Source organism: Chiloscyllium plagiosum, unplaced genomic scaffold (genome assembly GCF_037043375.1).
Source record: "Chiloscyllium plagiosum isolate Xiang-an unplaced genomic scaffold, Cpla_swu_hap1 HiC_scaffold_24, whole genome shotgun sequence".
NCBI lineage: Eukaryota > Metazoa > Chordata > Chondrichthyes > Orectolobiformes > Hemiscylliidae > Chiloscyllium > Chiloscyllium plagiosum.
In genome coordinates, this window is record NW_028270162.1 from 4781661 (window position 1) to 4803639 (window position 21979).

Genomic DNA, 21979 nt, shown 5'->3' on the forward strand with positions numbered 1-21979 from the left:
TGTTTGATTATTTGGCTAAAAGAAATAAGGAAACAGGGTGCATGGTATGGGGAAAAGTCAAGAGATTTGCACTTGGCTACAGAACCAGTGTAGGCACGATGGATCAAATGATCATCTTCCGTACTGTAATAATTTTCTAATTCTCTTCCAGCAATACCAAGCCATTCCATCTAAAGTATAGCTACGTATGCAACTATCCATTTGTTTACCCTAATTTTCACTTAATGGATCTTGCACCTCTGAATATTCAGTCTTGTACGTTTCCCCTCATGAAGGAATATTCCATAAATGTAATTGGTGTTTTCTGTTCCTGGTTGCAGCCAAGCAGAAGCTGGAGGACAGACTGGCAGCAGCAGCAAGGGAGAAGCTTGCGCAGGCTTCAAAAGAGTGCAAAGAAAGGCAGCTACAGGCAGAACGCAAAAAGAGAGCAGCACTTTTCCTACAAAATTTGAAAACTCCCACAACCTCAGGAGATTTGGAAGCAATAACTATGGAAGAAAGCTCCCAAAGTATGCAGGTCAGTCAAGTTCAGCAGCTTTTATATATTTTTTAAAAACTGGCAAATATTACCCTGCCATCTGCAGCATCCTGGTTAATTCTGAAGCAACCTTGAGGAAGGGACTTAGATCTGACCTGACTTCTGTTTCTGCATCATTACTGTCTGACTACAGATTATTTTCAACTTCTTCTGTTGTGGTTTCCTTCGTTATAAAAATTGTCACTTGAATTATTTAGCTAATGATTTCTTAAATTGGTAAAAAGAAATTTGAACTTCTTTCCATAGTATTCCACATATATCAATAGATTATTAATATATCAGCATTAATATTTTATGTAAATTCATAGGCATACAATAATAAAGTTCACACTATCAAGCTTATTCATAAATCTTTTCCCATTTAAATCTTTTGAGGAAGCATTTGCAGAAATACTCTGCTCTCCGAACAGCAAGCAGAACTTAGGGATATTTGTCCATTGCCTCTCCTGACCGTTGAGGAGAAAGTGAGGTCTGCAGATGCTGGAGATCAGAGCTGAAAATGTGTTGCTGGAAAAGGGCAGCAGGTCAGGCAGCATCCAGGGAACAGGAGAATCGACGTTTCGGGCATCCTGAAGAAGGCTTATGACCGAAACGTCGATTCTCCTGTTCCCTGGATGCTGCCTGACCTGCTGCGCTTTTCCAGCAACACATTTTCAGCTCTCCTGACCGTAGACCTGGTCCGTTCCCTTCTCTTTCTCCTTTACCACCAGTAACCCAAACAATACAGGATCCCTAGGCCTCATGCCCTGTAAGTCACTTAATTGTCTCTCGATGTACCTATATACACCAAATGACATCCAATTCTTTTCCCAATTTGATGTTGCCTGGCCCCTTTTGAATGAATCCGCTCGCGCCGTATAATGTAAATATTGTGGTGTCATTCATTTTCCCTAACCATCCTTTCGACATTAGAATTTGACTTCACTGTGACAGAATATTAGATATATGGCCAGAAGCAGCTTGGGGCTGTTTGTCTACCATGGGATGAGAGCTCTGGCCATAGCTCTAACTTACTGATTGTATAGCTTGTAAATAATGCACATAGCAGTATGAAAGCTGCTGGATGCCTTCCATCACAGTTTTTGAGCTCAGTACCAGCTAGGTGACCAAAACTCAATGAGGGGATGTAATATTCTCTCACCCTTCCTATTCATGTGGCTCGATGTGATAGCATAAAATGTGGTGAGCGTGTGTTTCATGTACTTCATTTTGAGAACAAATCACAAGCTTCACTTCCAAATTTACAATTTTGTTTTGGTGTTGTATAGCTTTACAAGGCTGGTGAGTCATCAAAGCACTATATTCAACAGAAAAATGCTGGTCAGAACTGGGTTAAAGTACACTCCTTCAACCATTTTGTTCAGTACTGTAATGACATTTTTAATGACACTTGATAGGGCCAAAGGGTAAGACCACAATGTCCTAAGAAAATAAAAGATAGAAGTAGGCGTAGACCATTCAGTTTTTTGCATTTGCGTACCATTCAGTGTGATTAAGACTGATCATCTATCTCAACTTTGTCTTCCTGACTTTAAATTCCTGATTCCCTTTACTATTCAAACATTTAAAATCTTCTGTCTTAATTTTAACCATCCAGAATTCTAAGGCAAAGATTTACAGTCTTAGAGCTGAGAAATTTCTTCTCAGTCTGAAAGTGACTGGCCCCCTTATTCTGAGACTGTGACCCCTGGTTTTAAACTCCCAGCCAAGGGACGCATCCTTCCAGTGTCTAACCTGCTAATCCCATAAGAATCTTTTATGTTTCAATTACATCACCTCCCCCTTTCTTTAAACTCCACGAAATGGATAGGCATAGTCTGTCCAATCTCTCCTCATTGGGCAATGTCTTGATCCTTGGAATCAAGTCTCTCGTGAAACTTTATTGCACTTCCTGAAAGCCAAGTGTGTCCCTCTTTGGTACGAAGACCATAACTAAATAGGTCCTATCAAAGCCCTGTGTAACTGCAGAAACCCATAAACTTCTGTCTCTTTGTAATATACACTAGTGTACCATTTACTTTCCTAATTGCGAACTGTCCTTTTCATGTTACCGTTGTGTTCTGTGTACAAGAATATTCAGATCCATATAAATACCAGCCAGTTTCTCTCTCTTTCAAAAAAAACTGTACTCGTGGTTAGTAAGTAGTTTGTTGTTTAATCAATATTTCAAACACCTTACAAAAAAACCTTTGGGTATCCAATTATTCAAAAGTTGCAGGCTACCTCCTACATTCTGAAATGCGCTAGTTAACATGTTTAATCTTACTGATGAAGCCTTGAAAGTAATTTGATGAAATCAGACAGGAAGGATTTGCTATTATTGTCAAACGTCTGTCACGATGGCTGTTCAGGCTGTTCACAATACATGGATCACTGTGTTCCATGCCTATCTGATTGATGTTATGAAGTGGGTTTCTTTGAGGAGTACTTTATTTTGAGTATTAAATTTGGTTTTGTTAAAACTATGGTTAAATATTTAGCTCTGTGGGAGGATGGAACTACCCGCATGACTGGTTAGTGAGCTAACAGTGTGGCCCTCTATAGCTTCCCTTCATTTCACATCAATGGGTCATATTTCAAAGCTTGAATATACGTGATGATACTTAAGAAACATATCCACCTGTAGATAGCAACAGCAGCTCCTGTGTTCTTTTGTTTCCTGAAAAATTGTGTGAGGTTTTGTTAATCAATTCCGGACAGTGTAGGTTACTGACAAAATAATGTTTGCACGTTCTTTATAGATTATATCTAAAGTTTAAAGGTCACTAAAGAACACATTAAGGGTGAACTAAATTCTTGGTCTCCTTTGTTAATCCAGTACCACATTAACCTCACTACATTGCACTAAACCTAAACGTAGTGGGAATTGGCATCTTGCTTGCATGAATGAAGATTGCATTCTTAATCATAGTTTAGCATCATACTTTAAACTTCTCAAGCAGCTGCAAACTAATGAAGACCTGAGCATTTGCTGAACTGGCGAGTTTTGAGAGGATCTGAAGCTCAGGTTGAGGTTCTGGATGTAGGTTTGCTCGCTGAGCTAGAAGGTTCATTTTCAGACGTTTTGTCACCATTACTAGGTAACCTCTTCAGTGAGCCCCCAGCCAAAGCACTGCTGATGATTCCTGTTTTCTGTTTATATGTTTGGGTTTCTTTGGGTTCGTGATGTCATTTCCTGTTCTTTTTCACACGGTGTGGTAAATGGGATCCAAGTCACTGTGTTGATAGAAGTCCGGTTGGAATGCCATTCTTCTAGGAATTCTCATGCGTGTCTCTGTTTGGCTTGTCCTACGATGGATGTCTTGTCCCAGCCGAAGTGGTGTCCTTCCTTATCTGTATGTAAGGATACTAGTGAGAGAAGGTCATGTCATTTTGGTGTTCATGTATTCTGGTGGCTAGTTTTCTGCCTGTTTATCCAGTGTAGTGTTTGTTACAGTTCTTGCACGGTATTTTGTAAATGACATTAGAGTTGCTTGTTGTCTGTATGACATCTAGGAATGGCAAGGTCTTTCAAGTTCATTAGCTGCTGTTTTAGTGTGTTGTGGGTTTGTGGGCTACCATGTTGCCATGGGGTCTGAGTAGCCTTGCAGTCATTTCTGAGACGTCTATGATGTAGGGGAGAGTGGCTAGGGTTTCTGGGTGCATTTTGTCTGCTTATTTGGGTTTGTTGCTAAGAAACCGGCAGACTGTGTTCATTGGGTATCCATTCTTTTTGAACACACTGTATAGGTGATTTTTCTCTGCTCTGCTTAGTTCCTCTGTGCTGCAATGTGTGGTGGCTCATTGAAATAATGTTTAGATGCAGCTTCGTTTGTGAATGTTGGGATGATTGCTTTTGTAGTTCAATATTTAGTCCGTATGTGTTGTTTTCCTGTAGACACTGGTTTGATGTTCCCCATTGGCTATTCGCTCTACTGTGACATCTAGGAATGGCAGTTTGTTGTTGTTTTCCTCCTCTTAATGAATTTTATGCCAGTAAGGGTACTATTGATGGCCTTGAAGGTTTCCTCTAATTTGTTTCATTTAGTGATGACAAAGGTGTCATCCACATAGCAGAGCCAAAGTTTGGGTTGAATACGGACAACAAGCAAAACTAATGTCATGTACAAAATACCGTTCAAGAACTGTAACAAGCACTACGTTGGACAAATAGGCAGAAAACTAGCCACCAGGATACATGAACATCAACTAGCCATGAAACGACATGACCCTCTCTCACTAGTATCCTAACAGACAGATAAGGAAGGACACCACTTCGACTGGGACAACACATCCATCGTAGGACAAGCCAAACAGAGACACACATAAGAATTCCTAGAAGCATGGCATTCCAACCGGAACTCTATCTACAAACACATTGACTTGGATCCCATTTACCACACCCTGTGAGAAAGAACAGGAAAAGGCATCACCACAGGAAATGACATCACCAACCCAAAGAAACCCAGACGTATAAATAGAAAATAGGAATCATCAGCAGTGCTTCGTCCAGAGGCTCACTGAAGATGGTGACGAAATGTCTGAAAATGAACCTTCCAACTCAGCGAGCAAACCTACATCCATTTGTCGAGCTGTTAGTTATTTTGCTTCATACACACTTTGAGCCCTAAAAATATAACTGAGAAAATATGGAAATTGATTCAGCTCTGTTCTTAAGATCTTACTGGTTGATGCTTTACTGTCTTTCGAAGTCCTTTACATGTTGCAAGTAGACGTTAAGCAATGGATTTTCATTTATGTAATTCCTTAATGTAGAAAATATCCAAAGGTGCTTTTGAGACATGAGACAAACTGATGACAAGCCAAAGAAGTGTTGATAAGTTACTAAAAGTCATAACATTTAAAATGTATGAAAAGTCTGCAAACGCTGTTAGCTGCTGATTTGGCAGAGTATTCTCTGTCTCTACCATGTGCTCCCATCTGATTTTTATTCTTCTAAAGAATTTTGTTAAATTAAAGCATTAAAGTTAATTTTAATATTATGTCTATATTTTTCAATGTCAGTCAGGTTAGTGTGCATTTATGGTCTGTTTATAATGCATTGTTTCTTTCTTTCATTGGTATTTAGCTCATTACATTTTTCTGCGTACTTTAACAATTATATCAGAATGTAAATCCTGAAAGACAGGTCTTTGTTATTTTAGAAAAAGCAGAATGCTTTGAAGAGTGATTTCATATTACTTTAGAGACCAGAGCACATCATTCACTACTTTTTCACCTCTTTGAGCTTTTCCAAATTCATCTTTGTGGTTAATATACCATCTAAGCTGTCTGGCAGCTAATGTTCTGATTCACTGGATGTTCTATCTCATTCTTTCCCTCCTGTTTCTTGATAGTTTCACCAAATTATAGGATTTTGTTTAAACTCTATGTCCAAGCTGTTACGCTGTTATCTTTATATCGGTGTATATAGTATGTATTTATCATATTTCAACATTTGTTTATTTTAGTATTGACTGAATACTGTGATCTTAGGTATGCAATTTGTGCTAACAGTAAAAGTTGCGGTAGACTTCAGTCCATTGACTCTTATGTCTGCACATTCTGCACAATAGGTGATCAAGTTTAACTGAACATCAGTTTTAGTTTATAGAACATAGAACATAGAAGAATACAGCGCAGTACAGGCCCTTTGGCCCTCGATGTTGCGCCGATCCAAGCCCACCTAACCTATACTAACCCATTATCCTCCATATACCTATCCAATGCCCGCTTAAATGCCCATAAAGAGGGAGAGTCCACCACTGCTACTGGCAGGGCATTCCATGAACTTACGACTCGCTGAGTGAAGAACCTACCCCTAACTTCAGTCCTATATCTACCCCCCCTTAATTTAAAGCTATGCCCCCTTGTAATACCCGACTCCATACGCGGGAAAAGGTTCACACTGTCAACCCTATCTAACCCCCTAATCATCTTGTACACCTCAATCAAGTCACCCCTAAACCTTCTTTTCTCTAATGAAAACAGCCCCAAGTGTCTCAGTCTTTCCTCATACGATCTTCCTTCCATACCAGGCAACATCCTGGTAAACCTCCTCTGCACCCGTTCCAGTGCCTCCACATCCTTCCTATAGTATGGCGACTAAAACTGCACACAATACTCCAGATGCGGCCGCACCAGTGTCTTATACAACTGCATCATGACCTCAGTACTCCAGAACTCAATTCCTCTACCAATAAAAGCCAGTACGCCATATGCCTTCCTCACCGCACTATTTACCTGGGTGGCAACTTTCAGAGATCTGTGTACATGGACACCAAGATCCCTCTGCTCATCCACACTACCAAGTATCCGACCATTAGCTCAGTACCCCATCTTTTTGTTATTCTTCCCAAAGTGAATCACCTCACACTTAGCTACATTGAATTCCATTTGCCATTTACTGCATAGCAACCCTCAAATACTTGCAGTTTACAGCAGAATATGATGCATCCTGAAAGTAGTCACATTGTACATTTTTATACTTCGTCAGTATATATTTAGGGTACAATGTGTAAAGTGGAGATTTGTCAATGTTAGTTCGAGACATTGCCCACAAGTTGGCATATAACAGTTTTTATGTTTTAAGCAATAAATTGTCTGTTTTTACTTGAATTTCATTTTGATAATAATGTTTAACAAACACTCCTGATATGTAACATTGTATTTTAGAATGCAGTGGTCCTGTTTTATTTAATGCTACTCAAGTCGGTTATAGCTTTCATCTGTGATTGTCGTCATGCATTATTTTAGTGTTAGAATTTCCTATTCATTCACAAGAAACTTAACAAATGCTTTGCACCAAAGTCCAAAACTCTCTATAATTGTTCAGATTGACAACAGTGAAGTGTTTTCCGCTAAATTTCATCAAAGACTCATCACAAAGATAAGCCCAGAAGTGGGAGGCCGTTCAGCCCATCTAGCTCATCCTGCTATAGAAACCTACCGTCCTTCTAATGCAACATCTAACTGTCTCCTGAATGATTCTGCCTCTACTACCCTGCCCAGAAGATCAATTCAGGTATTAATTATTCTTTGCATAAGATGCTGAATCTGGAATTGGTTTATTCCTGTGACTATTCATGATACAGATGATATTCAAATGAAAATAGTGCTCTGATTTACCCTTTTCTGTTCAGCCTTATTTTTCTTGTGATCGTACCACATAATAAGTAATTCATTTGCAATCTAATTTGATATATTTAAGTCTGCAGTGCATAAATGGAGTACAGTACCTAGTGTCACAGTTGTGCTTTATCATGTAACCTGGAAATTGCTCTACGATTAGCTTGATTTCTTATTGAGGCATTGAGTGCAGTAATTTAACCCTGCTTGCCATTTTCCCTTCATCAGCCAATTCTCTGTGAATGCTAATATATACCCCAGCTCCATGATTCACTACCTTGTGTATTACTGTTTTGTATGGCACTTTGTTGAATGTACTATGCCAGTTCATGTGCTGGCTCTCCTCTAACCCTACTAGTTAGTTTCTCAAATATGTCAATATGTTAATCTGTTGAATACTTTTTCGCTTGTAGAAAGTCGTGATGACTGTCTCATCATATTGTGATTCTCTAATGCATTGTGAAATTTCAGCATTTACCCAATGGTTGATGAGGGGGATAATTGGCCTGTAGTTTGCTGTTTTCTCTGGCCCTCTTTTCTTGAGTCTTGATGTTATAGTTACTCACTTGCGTCCCTACTCGAATATTGAAATAGTACCACTGAACTGTTTTAGCAGTCATCACCTGTGGGCAAATGATAGTTGGCACATTACAAATGAAGTTTACCACTCTCAAAAAGAATGTACCTGTCATACAACTGGTAAGGTTTGAAAAATTAAAGCTGCTGAAAGGAATTATTAGGAGATGGTACTCTTGAAACTCCTCAGCGAGAACTTGTAGGATTAAGAAAACGTGCTTTATTTGTGTAGCACCTTTTGTGATCTTGATGTGCCAAAGAGCTTTGGAGGCAATGAAGTTGAAATGCAGTCATCTTGTAAGATAACGTGGTAACCAGTTTGTGCAGATCATAGTTTCACTAATAGCAACATGAAAGTGATCTGTCAATCATCTTTAGTGATTAAGAGGTAAATATTGGTCAGGACATAATGGAGAACAGGTCAGAGACATGGTGAGATGGGAATGAGGCAGGTAAGCCCAGACTTGATTCTGCCTGTCGTGTTGATTGCCTGGAATGGTCCAGACACTCGGCCACTCTGAAATGGTGGGGAGCTGATTGAGCCAAGTAAGCGACCTATTAAGGCCTCCTCACTCACACTGATAGGAGATACGCAACTTGTAGTGCTGAAACTTAGCCTCTGGAAGGAGGTACCCTCAGGAAGGAGGTACCCTCAAGGACCACCACTTCATTTGCTCTTAAGTTCTCCCCCTCCCCCATCAAATCACTTCTGATTGCATTTACTACTTTCTCTTCGTTCACCATTCCCACTCCATGTCAAGTGGTTGTTCCAGGTGAAGTACTGCATTGTGTCCTACATTTGATCCTACATTTGATGCTCGTGTTAATGTCCTGAAAATCCAGCCCATTAAACTAACACTGCTGCTTCTGTGAAGGATAAACAAGAACACGATCTGTTAGAGTTGACAGACTTGTAATTTCTGTGAAAATGATTTTCCTGCATTCGTAGCACAGTAGGCAGAAATGCTCCCCAAGACTAAGCCTAAAATATTAGTTCTCATGCACTTGTTTGGCAAATTTCAGGGGATTGGGCATGTTTGCAGGATAATCACTTCTTTTCTATGTATTTTACCCATAACCTATCATGCTAACCTTCATTAAAAGCTATTCCATTGCATTATAAATGCTGGCTTCTCAAGCTGTCAATGCTAGAAGCGTCCTATAGTCAGTTTTACTTGTTTGTAATTGATCACTTCACAGCTAATTAACCACTTAATAGAGCAGTTAGCATTCTTTTAAGCACATGCCAACAAAGTCAAAAGATTTCTAGAATACTGCTAGCGAGCTTTCAAGAGCACAGGATTAGCCCATCAAATTTTAGTTAATAAGTAAACATAGAACATAGAAATGTACAGCACAGAAGTGACCCTTCAGCCCAAGATCCCTCTGTTCTTCCACACTGCCAGGAACCCTGTCTTTAATCCTATATTCAGCATTCAAGTTGGACCTTCCAAAATGCATCACTTCATATTTATCCAGGTTGAACTCCATCTGCTATTTCTCAGCCCAGCTCTGCATCCTGTCTATGTCGCGCAGCAGCCTGCAATAACCCTCGATACTATCAATGGCACCTCCAATCATTGTGTCATCTGCAAATTTACTAACCCACAACCTCAACCTCCTCATCCAAGTCATTTATATAAATTATAAAAAGTAGAGGCCCAAGAACAGAGCCCTGCGGGACACCACTCAACACTGACCTCCAGGCAGAATACTTTCCATCTACAACCACACTCCTACTCTCTGCCTCCTGTTAGCCAACCAATTCTGAATCCAGATAGCCAAATCTCCCTGTATCCCATACGTCCTGACTTTATGAATGAGCCTACTGTGGGCAACCTTATTAAATGCCTTGCTGAAGTCCATATACACCACGTCCACTGCTCGACCTTCGTCGACCTGTCTTGTCATCTCAAAGAACTCAATAAGATTTGTGACACATGACCTGCCCCTCTCAAAGCCATGCTGACTGCCTTTAATCATGCTATGCTTCTCCAAATAGTCATAAATCCTATCCCTCAGAATTCTTTCCAAAACCTTGCTGACCACAGACGTAAGACTGACTGGTCTGTAATTGCCAGGGATTTCCCTATTACCCTTCTTGAAAAGAGGAACAACATTCACCTCCTTCCAAACCTCCGATACAACTCCCATGGAGAATGAGGAAGCAAAGCTCTTCGCTTAGCAACCTCCTTTGTCGCTTCCTGGAGCAACCTAGGATAAATCTGGTCTGGGTTGAAACTTTATTACTGGAACAGCACAGCAGGTCAGGCAGCATCCAGGGAACAGGAGATTCGACGTTTCGGGCACATGCCCTTCTTCAGGAATGAGCAGAGAGTGTTCAGCAGGAGAAGATAAAAGGTAGGGAGGAGGGACTTGGAGGAGGGGAGTTGGAAATGTGATAGGTGGAAAGAGGTCAAGGTGAGGGTGATAGGTCGGAGTAGGATGGAGGCGGAGAGGTCAAGAAGAAGACTGCAGGTCAGGAAGGCGGTGCCGGGCTGGAGGGATCCGGCTGAGACAAGGTGGGGGGAGGGGGGATGAAGAAACTGGTGAAGTCCAAGTTCATCCCCTGCGGTTGGAGGGTTCCCAGTCGGAAGATAAGACGCTCCTCCTCCGACCGTCGGGTTGTTGTGGTTTGGCGGTGGATGAGTCCAATGACCTGCATATCCTCGGTGGAGTGGGAGGGGGAGTTGAAATGCTGTGCCACAGGTTGGTTGGGTTGGTTCGTCCGGGTGGCCCAGAGGTGCTCTCTGAATCGCTCCGCAAGTAGGCGGCCTGTCTCCCCAATATAGAGGAGGCCACACCGGCTGCAGCGGATGCAGTAGATGATGTGGGTGGAGGTGCAGGTGAATCTGTGGCGGATATGGAAGTTTCCCTTGGGGCCTTGGAGAGAAGTGAGGGGGGAGGTGTGGGCGCAAGTGTTGCACCTCCTGCGGTTGCAAGGGAAGGTGCCGGGAGTGGTGGTTGGGTCGGTGGGGGGTGTGGATCTGACAAGGGAGTCGCGGAGGGAGTGGTCTCTACGGAAAGCTGATAGGGGAGGGGAGGGAAATATATCCTTGGTGCTGGGGTCTGTTTGGAGGTGGCGGAAGTGACGGCGGATGATGCGCTGTACATGGAGATTGGTGGGGTGGTAGGTGAGGACCAGTGGGGTTCTGTCCTGGTGGCGGTTGGAGGGGCGGGGCTCAAGGGCGGAGGAGCGGGAAGTGGAGGAGATGCGGTGGAGGGCACCGTCAACCACGTCGGGGGGGAAATTGCGGTCCTTGAAGAAGGAGGCCATCTGTGTTGTACGTATTTTGAACTGGTCCTCCTGGGAGCAGATGCGGCGGAGACGAAGGAATTGGGAGAATGGGATGGCGTTTTTACAGGGGGCAGGATGGGAGGAGGTGTAGTCCAGGTAGCTGTGGGAGTCGGTTGGTTTGTAGTAGATGTCCGTGTTGATTCGGTCGCCTGAGATAGAAACAGAAGGGTCTAGGAAGGGGAGGGAGGAGTCCGAGACTGTCCAGGTGAATTTGAGGTCGGGGTGGAAGGTGTTAGTGTAGTGGATGAACTGTTCAACCTCCTCGTGGGAGCACGAGGTAGCGCCGATACAGTCATCAATGTAGCGAAGGAAAAGATGGGGGGTGGGGCCAGTGTAGTTGCGGAAGATGGATTGTTCCACATACCCTACGAAGAGGCAGGCATAGCTGGGGCCCATGCGGGTGCCCATGGCTACTCCTTTTGTTTGGAGAAAGTGGGAGGATTGGAAAGAAAAGTTGTTCAGGGTGAGGACCAGTTCGGTCAGTCGAAGGAGGGTGTCGGTGGAAGGGTACTGGGTGGTACGGCGGGAAAGGAAGAAGCGGAGTGCTTTGAGTCCTTCGTGATGGGGGATGGAGGTGTACAGGGACTGGATGTCCATGGTGAAGATGAAGCGTTGGGGACCGGGGAAGCGGAAATCCTGGAGGAGGTGGAGGGCGTGGGTGGTGTCACGAACGTAGGTGGGGAGTTCTTGGACTAATGGGGAGGTATGCCGAGATGAGTTCGGTTGGGCAGGAGCAGGCTGAGACGATGGGTCGTCCGGGGCAGTCAGGTTTGTGGATTTTGGGCAGGAGGTAGAAACGGGCGGTGCGGGGTTGTGGGACTATGAGGTTGGAGGCGGTGGATGGGAGGTCCCCTGAGGTGATGAGGTTATGGACGGTCTGGGAGATGATGGTTTGGTGGTGGGGGGTGGGGTCATGGTCAAGGGGATGGATGGTCTGGCCCTGGGGACTTATCAATCTTAATGTTTACCAAAGTTTCCAACACATCAACTTCATCAATCTCAATCTGTTCAAGCCTGATCCCAGCTGCTCAAAGTTCCCATTCACATCAAGGTCGTTTTCCTTAATGAAAACCGAAGCACAAAACTCATTTAGGGCTTCCCCTATCTGCTCAGGCTCCACGCTATCCCTGACCGGCCCTACCTGCTCCAGATCATTCTCTTATTCCTCACGTACGATTAAAATGCCTTTGGGGTCTCCCTAATCCTTCCCACCAAACCTTTTTCGTGCCCCCTCCTGGCTCTCCTCATTCCATTTCTGAGCTCCTATCTAGCAAGCCTGTAATTCTCCAAAGCTGTGCTAGATCCTTGCTTCCTCCACCTTACATCAGCTGCCTTCTTCCTTTTGACGAGAATCTCCTCTGTTCTCGTCATCCAAGGTTCCTTAATCTTATCCCTTCTTACCTGTCTCAGAGGAACAAATTCATACATGACTTGCAACAACTGCTCCTTAAACAGTCTCCACTTGTCTGGTGTGCCCTTTCTGTGGAACAATTGCTCCCAGTCTGTACTTCCCAACTCCTGTTTGATAGCGTCATAATTTCCTTTTCCCCAGTTAAATATTTTCCCATGGTAACTTCTCCTTTCCCTCTCCAAGGTTTTGGTAAATATGAGGCAATTAATAAGTAGCTGAGAAACAAAGTTAAGTCTGAGATATATATATATATTTATCTGCTGTCAAACATTGGATAATTCATCGTTTTGTTGAGAAGCTGTAAATGCTTTGATAGGAAGCCATGGATTTGATTATTACAATATGCTTAGCTAGGAAGAAAAACAAAAAGCTCAACAGGTGTGCTTTGGAGAACATTCTAAAAATCCGTTTTCTTGTCCTTAGGTTGCCAATGAAATTTCTCAGAAAATTGCCGCAGCAGCAGAAGCCAATACTTCTCAGCAAATTTCAACAAAAAGTGTAAGATCTTCAAAAGATAGAGAGAAGAAGAAAGAGAAGAAGCACAGGAAGAAATCTCGTTCTCGATCTCGGTCGCGTCCTAGATACCGATTGAGGTCGAGATCAAGATCAACATCGAGGTCAAGATCTAGGTCACGGTCGAAAGCAAAACACTCACTGCCCAGCGCTTATAGAAGTGTCAGGCATTCAAGGTTTGTTAATCTTATTGAATATTCCATTTTGGAGGCTAAACCAAATATATCTACATCACAGCATCTTTGCTATGCCTGAAGCAATCTTTATTTGGAGATTGCTATTTGACTATGTCATTCAATGAACAGTGACAGGGTAGGTGGAGACCCTCTGGTCCATCCTACCTGTCCTACACAATTGCAATTCCTTGTATGTCACAATAACTACATCCTCCGCCCTCTCAAACCCAACTGATCTTCTGGCCAAGCTGAGACCTAGAACTGAGGTCACCCTTGGGAAAAATATCTGTGAAATTCCTCCCTGTCCCCCATTTACATGATCAAATCTAGATGAGGAGATCACTCTGGCCTTGATAAAGTACCTATCCTCTTGTAAGATAAAATGTTTGCCCTGGGCAGAAATATGTCCACAAAGATTTAGAAGGTCCTTGACAGATTGTGTCCAGAAATCTATTTTTTCCTTCACGAGATTATGACTTTGCATCCACAGCCTGCTGTGGTAGGGAATTCCACCCGTTCACCAAACCCGAGTTAAAAGAAACAATTATTTTCATCTCAGTCCTGGATGGATGGATAAACAAATCAATTCTTGCTTGAAGGAGTTCTTTGAATTGAGGTTCATTGTGTGACTGGAGTCTTTTGCAATTCTTTGGGGAGTTTGTGGTAATATCAGTGGACTAGTAAACCAGTATTACAGGCAAAAATTCTGTGGTCATGGAATCAAATCCCACTTTGGCAGATGTTGAATATAAATTCAATGTAAAAATCTGGAGTTTAAAAAAAGTCTAATGGTAACCACGTAACTACTATATACCCCCTCCCTACCCCACCCTGTCTTCTGCATATATACTGACATTTTCCTAACTGCCATCAGTTCTGAAGGCGGGTCACCAGACCTGAAATGTTAACTCTGATTTCTCTCTACAGATGCTGCCAGACCTGCTGAGCTTTTACAGTAATTTCTGTTTCTGATTTCCAGCATCGGCAGTACTTTTGGTTTTTATTAGGTACTAAAATACCATCTGGTTTGCTGATGTCCCTTAGGAAAGGAACTCTGCCATCCTTACCTGCTCTGTCCTACATTTGACTCCAGACCCACAGCAATGTGGTGCTCTTAACTGCCCTCTGGGCAGTTAGGAATGGGCAATAAATGCTGGCCTTGCCAATGGCACCCACATCCCATGAGCAAATGAAAGAATCTTTTGACATGCAGGTACCCCTCACAAAGCCATAGCTACAACTTCATGTTTCCACCAGCAGATGGAGCTTCATAGGACTCCCAGAATCTTAGATACGTCATACCCTATGTCAAAGGCAAACTTGTACTGGTTTTCTCTGGACAACATCATGGAAGATGCAGTAATATTAAGGGGTCAAAATTACAATTGTTTCTTATGTTGTAGCTTTCCCACTTACTCTGCTAACACTTTTCTCCACCCCCCCCCCCCCAAAATAATCTTTTGATGTTTTCAGAAGGAAAATTTGTACACTAAGATGATGAGAATTTTGAAAGGATTTTTTTGAAGTGTTTCCAGATCAGTCATGATTTAGAAGCACAGCAATAAGATTAAGCCATTAACACCCCTGAGTCGATGCCAACATGGTTAGGTCATGGGTGACCTGTAAGTCAGCTGCCTTGTTTCGTATCCCTTCTTGCATAATAAAAGCTATTGTAAAATTTTCAAATTAACCTCACCCTCGCATATTGGTTGAAAGAGTTGCAAATTTCCACTAACTACTCTTTATCTGAAATAATGCCTCCTGACATTATCCCTTGGCTACTTGCCCTCACTTCTTCCCCCTTGTCAAAGTTATAGCTGCAATTTCTACTGTTTAAGATATTTCCTGCAACATTAGGTGTAAAACAATAGTAATATTTCAAATTAAATCAAATTCCCTCACCAACTTCTCATTTCCTTTTGCCTTTTTTAAAGTAGCTGGTAAGAGATTACCTGTAGCTGGTAATTTAGTATTTATTGTCTACTCGTGAAATGCTTTTAAATGGGTAGCAACGTGACCCACAGTATGGAATTCTCCTAATTAGGATGTTTTATTGGATCTGGTAATTCATTCTTGATGTATGACTTGAAATCTTAATTTGTATTCTAATAATATAGCTTGTTTGATTTAATATGCATCTAGAAGTTTAAAATGCAAGAACAAGTATTTGCCATCTTCGATGGAGAACCATCGCAAAGCCTCAGTACACTTTAGGTGAAAGAAATGGTGAACCAAAGAGATTAAGAGTAAAACCAGTTCGATACCTATGTAGACTTAGTAAGCTATATCTTTCTTTGCTGTAGATCAAGATCACCTCATGGAAGGAGAGTTCAGGCTTCAGAGAGACGGCGGGATGAGCGAGAGAGAGACCGAAATGTTCCCAGTGCCTATCGAGTTGGTAACAGCTCTGATATAAGTAGCAGAAAAAGATCACGGTACGTTTTACCACATTGCAAAATCTCATAGATCCCATTCAATCCTTAAATGGGGTGGATTCTATGGTGATGAAACCTTTGTTGTTCAATAAGATCATTGGAAATTTGTACCTTTTCCATTTAAAGCTATTAATCACTGAGCCATAATTCTATTCTTTACTTGGATAGCTCTTTCAATTTGTATAATAGACGTAAATGTGTTTTATAATTTAATGGAAACATTTACTGTTTCAGACATTAGTTCTATTGTAATTATTGCCTCAACACACTTCATTAAACAGGTAGTTTTAATGACATTACTTATCAGATAAGGAGGGCTTTTCCTGATCCTTTCTGAGGGTAATTGTAGCCTGTCAGGTGGGGATAAAGTCAGAGCTGGAAATGTGTTGCTGGAAAAGTGCAGCAGGTCAGGCAGCATCCAGGGAACAGGAGAATCGACGTTTCGGGCATAAGCCCTTCTTCAGGAATCAGGCTTGTTTTGATTAAAGTTTTTTCACAATTTCAGATACTCATGTTTAACTTATGTGAAGGTTTGACGCAAAAGGTTATTGATTTAGGGAACTATGTAAAACTATATCAGAAATTAGCAAGAATGGAAAACAGTAAGAAGTATTAGAGGATAGATGTGCATGTGATGTTATTGCAAGTGCTGTAGAGATCACACTCCTTAGCATTAGTAATCTGGATTTAGAAGCTGAATGCATCTGATCATATTTAGTGATGGGTAATGTCTTGCTAAATTGGCGCAATAAAGCATAGCTGGCGGCTTGGGAGCTATAGTAAGAGTTGAGTAAAATCTCTGGTGAGTATGCTACCTTGGTGATTATGGTATTGCGTGAGCTCAATTCAAATCAGCTTTTGCTTCTTGTGCAGGGGCTTGTGGGCTGTCACTAGGCACAAAAACTGGATTCTCATGAAAACGCAACAGTTGCATTAAAATAAGGCACTATAGATGCTGGCAATCTGAAGCAAAAAAAGCATGAAATCGCTAGAGAAACCGAGCGGGTCTGGCGGCATCTGAAGAAGGACTACTGGAATTGAAGCATTAACTCTGTTTCTCTCTCCATGGATGCTGACAGACCTGCTGAGTTTCTCCAGTTTCTGTTTTTGTTTGCAATCGTTTGATTACTGCCCCAAAGAGAAGCTGCCACCCCTCACTCTTTTGGCTTGCATGTGACTTAGTATCTAAAATTGATTCCTGATGCTGTTGGGGTAACTAAGGATGAGATTAGTTGCCTTACAGTGATTATATGTAATAATGTTTCTACAAATGAGCAAATTAAAGGGCATTCTGCATGATGTTTAAATTTCTAATGACATCGAATGATCATGCACTCTAGAAGCAGAATAACCTCCTTCAGTGCTGTAATTATTCTGAGAGTCTACTAAAATGACAAGAGTGACTAGAACATTGAATTACATAATCAAAGACAGGGATAGCTGTGTTCAAATTATCCAGTGATATGGTCAGGTGATACGTGGCGTACTCGAGTTCGGTACACTTGCGCAGAACTGACACTTTATACCCAAAAAGGTATTGCTAATGTCATTGGACTTGCATTTCAAAGGTGTAGGCCAATGCTTTGAGAACATGGATTCAAATCCCACTCTGATAAGTGGCAGGATTTAAATTGATCTATCTAGACTTGAAATCTAGCCTTGAATAGTGACCATGAAACTTATCTTCGGTGGTTGTTTTTAAAAAGCGACCCATCTGGTTCCCTGATGGAAGGAAATCTGCAGTCGTTACCTGGTTTGTGACTCCAAATTCGCAAACTTACCATAGTCCCAGAGGACTATAGGGCTACTCTGTTGTGACAGTAAGGTGTCTGGTGTAAAGTTTAACCTGAGGATCACCACACCTCAGGTGAGGGGCGAGGTAGAGGAAACTGGACCTTCACAGTGACCTCGGCCAGTATAAAAATTGAACTGGCATTGTTGTTGGCACTGTGCATCATAAACGGTGGGCGGCACTGTGGCACAATGGTTAGCACTGCTGCCTCACCGTGCCAGAGACCCTGGTTCAATTCCCGACTCAGGCGACTGACTGTGTGGAGTTTGCACATTCTCCCCATGTCTGCGTGGGTTTCCTCCGGGTGCTCCGGTTTCCTCCCACACTCCAACGATGTGCAGGTCAGGTGAATTGGCCATGCTAAATTGCTCGTAGTGTTAGGTAAAGGGGTAAATGTAGGGTAATGAGTGGGTTGCGCTTCGGCAGGTCGGTGTGGACTTGTTGGGCCGAAGGGCCTGTTTCCACACTGTAAGTAATCTTAAAAAAAAACCTGTTGTCTGGCCAACTGAACCAACCAACCCCCACCACAATATGATTGACTCTTAACTGCCCTATATAAAGATCTAGAAAGCCACTTAGTTCAAAGAAAATTAGGGATTAGCCACATTGCCATTAATGCCTCATTCCATGGAACAGTGAAGGGCTTGAGCTACTTGACAAGTATGTTTTGGTCCAAAAGGTTCCTTTAAGGCTGACATAATGGAAGTAACTTGTGAAAGGAGAATAATGTTTTCATCTGTTTTGTAATAAAGCCATTAAACTTTAGGTGTAAATACTAATTCCACCGTTTCATTTAATCAGCTTTTTATCCTTAAAAATATTAAGATCTTGGATATGTTTCCACTAAGGTTTATGCCTTTATCAATTTAAAGTTTCATTGATGTTTCTGTCAAACTCTTGTCAATTAGTCTCATGATTTATCTCAAAAAGAGACTATGTCTAAGAACCTGTAAATTCCTTCAGGTTTTTGCATAGCATCCAATAGAGTAAAAGTGCTTGAACTGAGTAAACAAGAACATTATCATGAGCACGTCAAGTTTCAGATTTTAGATATAATGGAATTCTCGTTTTAAGTTTGCTTAGTCAAAAAAGGCTGAGCCCAAATGTTTCTACTGCATTAAATGAAAAGTTACTTGAGCAGAATTCAAAGTTTACCTGATATTTGATTAAATGGATGGATAATTTCACTCATTGCGCACTTTTCAATTTTTAAAATGTATCTATTGAGAACTGTTTAACAGTTAATATTCGTGCATATCATTCTGACTGAAATGTTCTTGATGGCTTTAATAGTTGGGATTATTTTATTCTCTTTTATTTTCTACTTTGTTCTAAATTCACTCAGTACATTTAGTTGACTCATGCAACATTAGACCATAAAACTTTAAACTGTAGGGGTGCAAGTGGACCATTCAGGCCATTGCATCTGTTCTGCTGTTCACTGTGATCATGGCTGATCTGATAGTCCTCAACTCCACCTGCCTGCCTTTGCCCCATAACCCTTGATTGACTTACTGATTAAAAATCAATCTAATTCAGTTTTGAGGATACTTAATGACCCAATCTTGACAATCCTCTGAGAAAAGAAATTCCTCATCTCTGTAATAAATGTGCAATTTTTTATTCTGAGATTATGCCCTCTGGTCCTAGACTCTGCCACAAAGGAAAGCAACCTTTCCACATCTGCCCTGTCAAATACCCCAAGAATCATGTATGTTGCAATAAGGTAACCTCTCATTCCTCTAAATTCCCATGTGTACAGGTCCAACCTACTCAACCTCTCCTCAAAAGATAATCCTCAAATACCCAATATTAACTTTGTGGACCTTCCCTGGACTGTCAGCAATGCCAGTCCCTTAGAAAAAGGAACCAAAATTGGCAAGGATTCCCGCTGTGCTGGTAAAGTTTTAGCAAAACTTCACTATATTTTACTCCATTCCTTTTGAACTAAAGGCTAACATTAGTAGTGTGAATATAGTTAGCCTTGTAAGTTGTTTGGTCTGAACTTCCAGGCAGCTAAATGCCTAGACAGTCCTTTTAGTGAAACTGAAGTAAATGCTCACATTCTAAGGTATAAACAAAAGAAGGAGCATCTTGGAGGGTCTGAACTAAAAACTGAATATGTTGGACATGTTCACGTCAGGCAACATTTGTGGGAAGCAAAGTTAACATTTCAGGTTGATAACCTTGTAATAGAATGTGAAGAAGTTAGAGGTTTACCAGTCTATAAAACGCCATCCCATTCTCCCAATTCCTTCGACTCCGCCGCATCTGCTCCCAGGAGGACCAGTTCCAAAAACGCACAACCCAGATGGCCTCCTTCTTCAAGGACCGCAATTTCCCCCCCGACGTGGTCGACGATGCCCTCCACCGCATCTCTTCCACTTCCCGATCCTCCGCCCTTGAACCCCGCCCCTCCAACCGCCACCAGGACAGAACCCCACTGGTCCTCACCTACCACCCCACTAACCTCCATGTACAGCGCATCATCCGCCGCCATTTCCGCCACCTCCAAATGGACCCCACCACCAAGGATATATTTCTCTCCCCTCCCCTATCAGCATTCCGTAAAGACCACTCCCTCGTGACTCCCTCGTCAGATCCACACCCCCCACCAACCCAACCTCCACTCCCGGCACCTTCCCCTGCAACCACAGGAGGTGCAAGACTTGCGCCCACACCTCCCCCCTCACCTCTCTCCAAGGCCCCAAAGGAAACTTCCATATCCGCCACAGATTCACCTGTACCTCCACACATATCATCTATTGCATCCTTTGCACCCGATGTGGCCTCCTCTATATTGGGGAGACGGGCCGCCTACTTGCGGAGCGTTTCAGGGAACACCTCTGGGACACCCGGACCAACCAACCCAACCACCCTGTAGCTCAACATTTCAATTCCCCCTCCCACTCCACCCAGGATATGCAGGTCTTTGGACTCCTCCATCGTCAGACCACAGCGAAACGACGGTTGGAGGAAGAACGCCTCATCTTCCGGCTAGGAACCCTCCAACCACAAGGGTTGAACTCGGATTTCACCAGTTTCCTCATTTCCCCTCCCCCCAGCCTGTCTCAGTCAAATCCATCAAATTCAGCACCGCCTTCCTAACCTGCAATCTTCTTCCCAACCTCTCCGCCCCCACCCTAGTCTGACCTATCACCCTCACCTTGACCTCTTTCCACCTATCACATTTCCGACGCCCCTCCCCCAAGTCCCTCCTCCCTATCTTTTATCTTAGCCTGCTGGACCAACTTTCCTCATTCCTGAAGAAGGGCTAATGCCCGAAACGTCGATTCTCCTGTTCCCTAGATGCTGCCTGACCTGCTGCGCTTTTCCAGCAACACATTTCCATCTCTGATCTCCAGCATCTGCAGACCTCACTTTCTCCTACCAGTCCACTTTTTCACTACCAAGTGCTGAAATAGGGAAAAGGGAGGTGGTGGACCAGGAAAGAAAAATGGAGAAGGAAGTCAGGGGTAATTAAATTTGAAGAGTCTAGTTTCTCTTATATAGAGGATTCTTCACAAGAACTGTTCATCTCCATAATTGAATTAAACCCTTTAATGCAAAGTTGAGCATGTTTCTTCATTGAATAAGTTTGCTTTGTGTTCTGTTACTTCTGAATTAATTTGATTCAAATGGTAGGAGCAATAGAAAGAATGACTTGTATTTACATAGCGTGTTCATGTCTTCAGGATATTTTTCACTGCTGCAAAATAAATTGCTTTTGAAAGGTAGTCACTTTTGTACCATATGCAAATATAGTATATCCAGATTGTTGCACAGCAGGTTTCCAAAAATAACATTCTGTTCAGTAACTTTGGTGATTTTGGTTAACCCATTTTTTAGCATCTCCACTATAGGTAGCTGAAGGCACACCTCCTAATGCTGCAAGCTTCTGAATTCTCTCCCTTCGTGCAGAGATTTGTATCTCTCTGAGGGGATAAGTGGAAGTTCAGGTGCTACCGTTCATACGAGATGTGAAGCACTCTCTCAATCCTACATTGAAGTATTTGCATAGATTACTTGTACACATCGCTGCAATGGGATTTGAATGCATAACATTTAAATTTAAGTGAGAGTAATACTATTGAGCTATGGTTAATGCCAAAATTACCGTTTCTTTCCTGTGG

The 21979-nt window shown here is 42.3% G+C and overlaps 1 protein-coding gene across 4 annotated transcripts in view; it reads left to right on the forward strand.

The window, feature by feature from the left end:
* sfswap (splicing factor SWAP) overlaps positions 1–21979 on the forward strand; it is a 136685-nt gene that overhangs the window by 82937 nt on the left and 31769 nt on the right. For 3 of the 4 annotated variants that reach the window (XR_015761232.1, XM_087999855.1, XM_043715342.2), the window contains exons 13-16: positions 321–517; positions 7353–7541; positions 13354–13619; positions 15923–16054. Coding sequence is in view for 3 of the 4 variants with exons in the window: in XM_087999855.1 (XP_087855981.1) it covers positions 321–517; positions 7353–7541; positions 13354–13619; positions 15923–16054 (784 nt within the window). In the remaining variant the exon portion in view is untranslated. The remainder of the gene's footprint in view (positions 1–320; positions 518–7352; positions 7542–13353; positions 13620–15922; positions 16055–21979) is intronic. The other variant, XM_087999856.1, reaches the window with a different exon arrangement.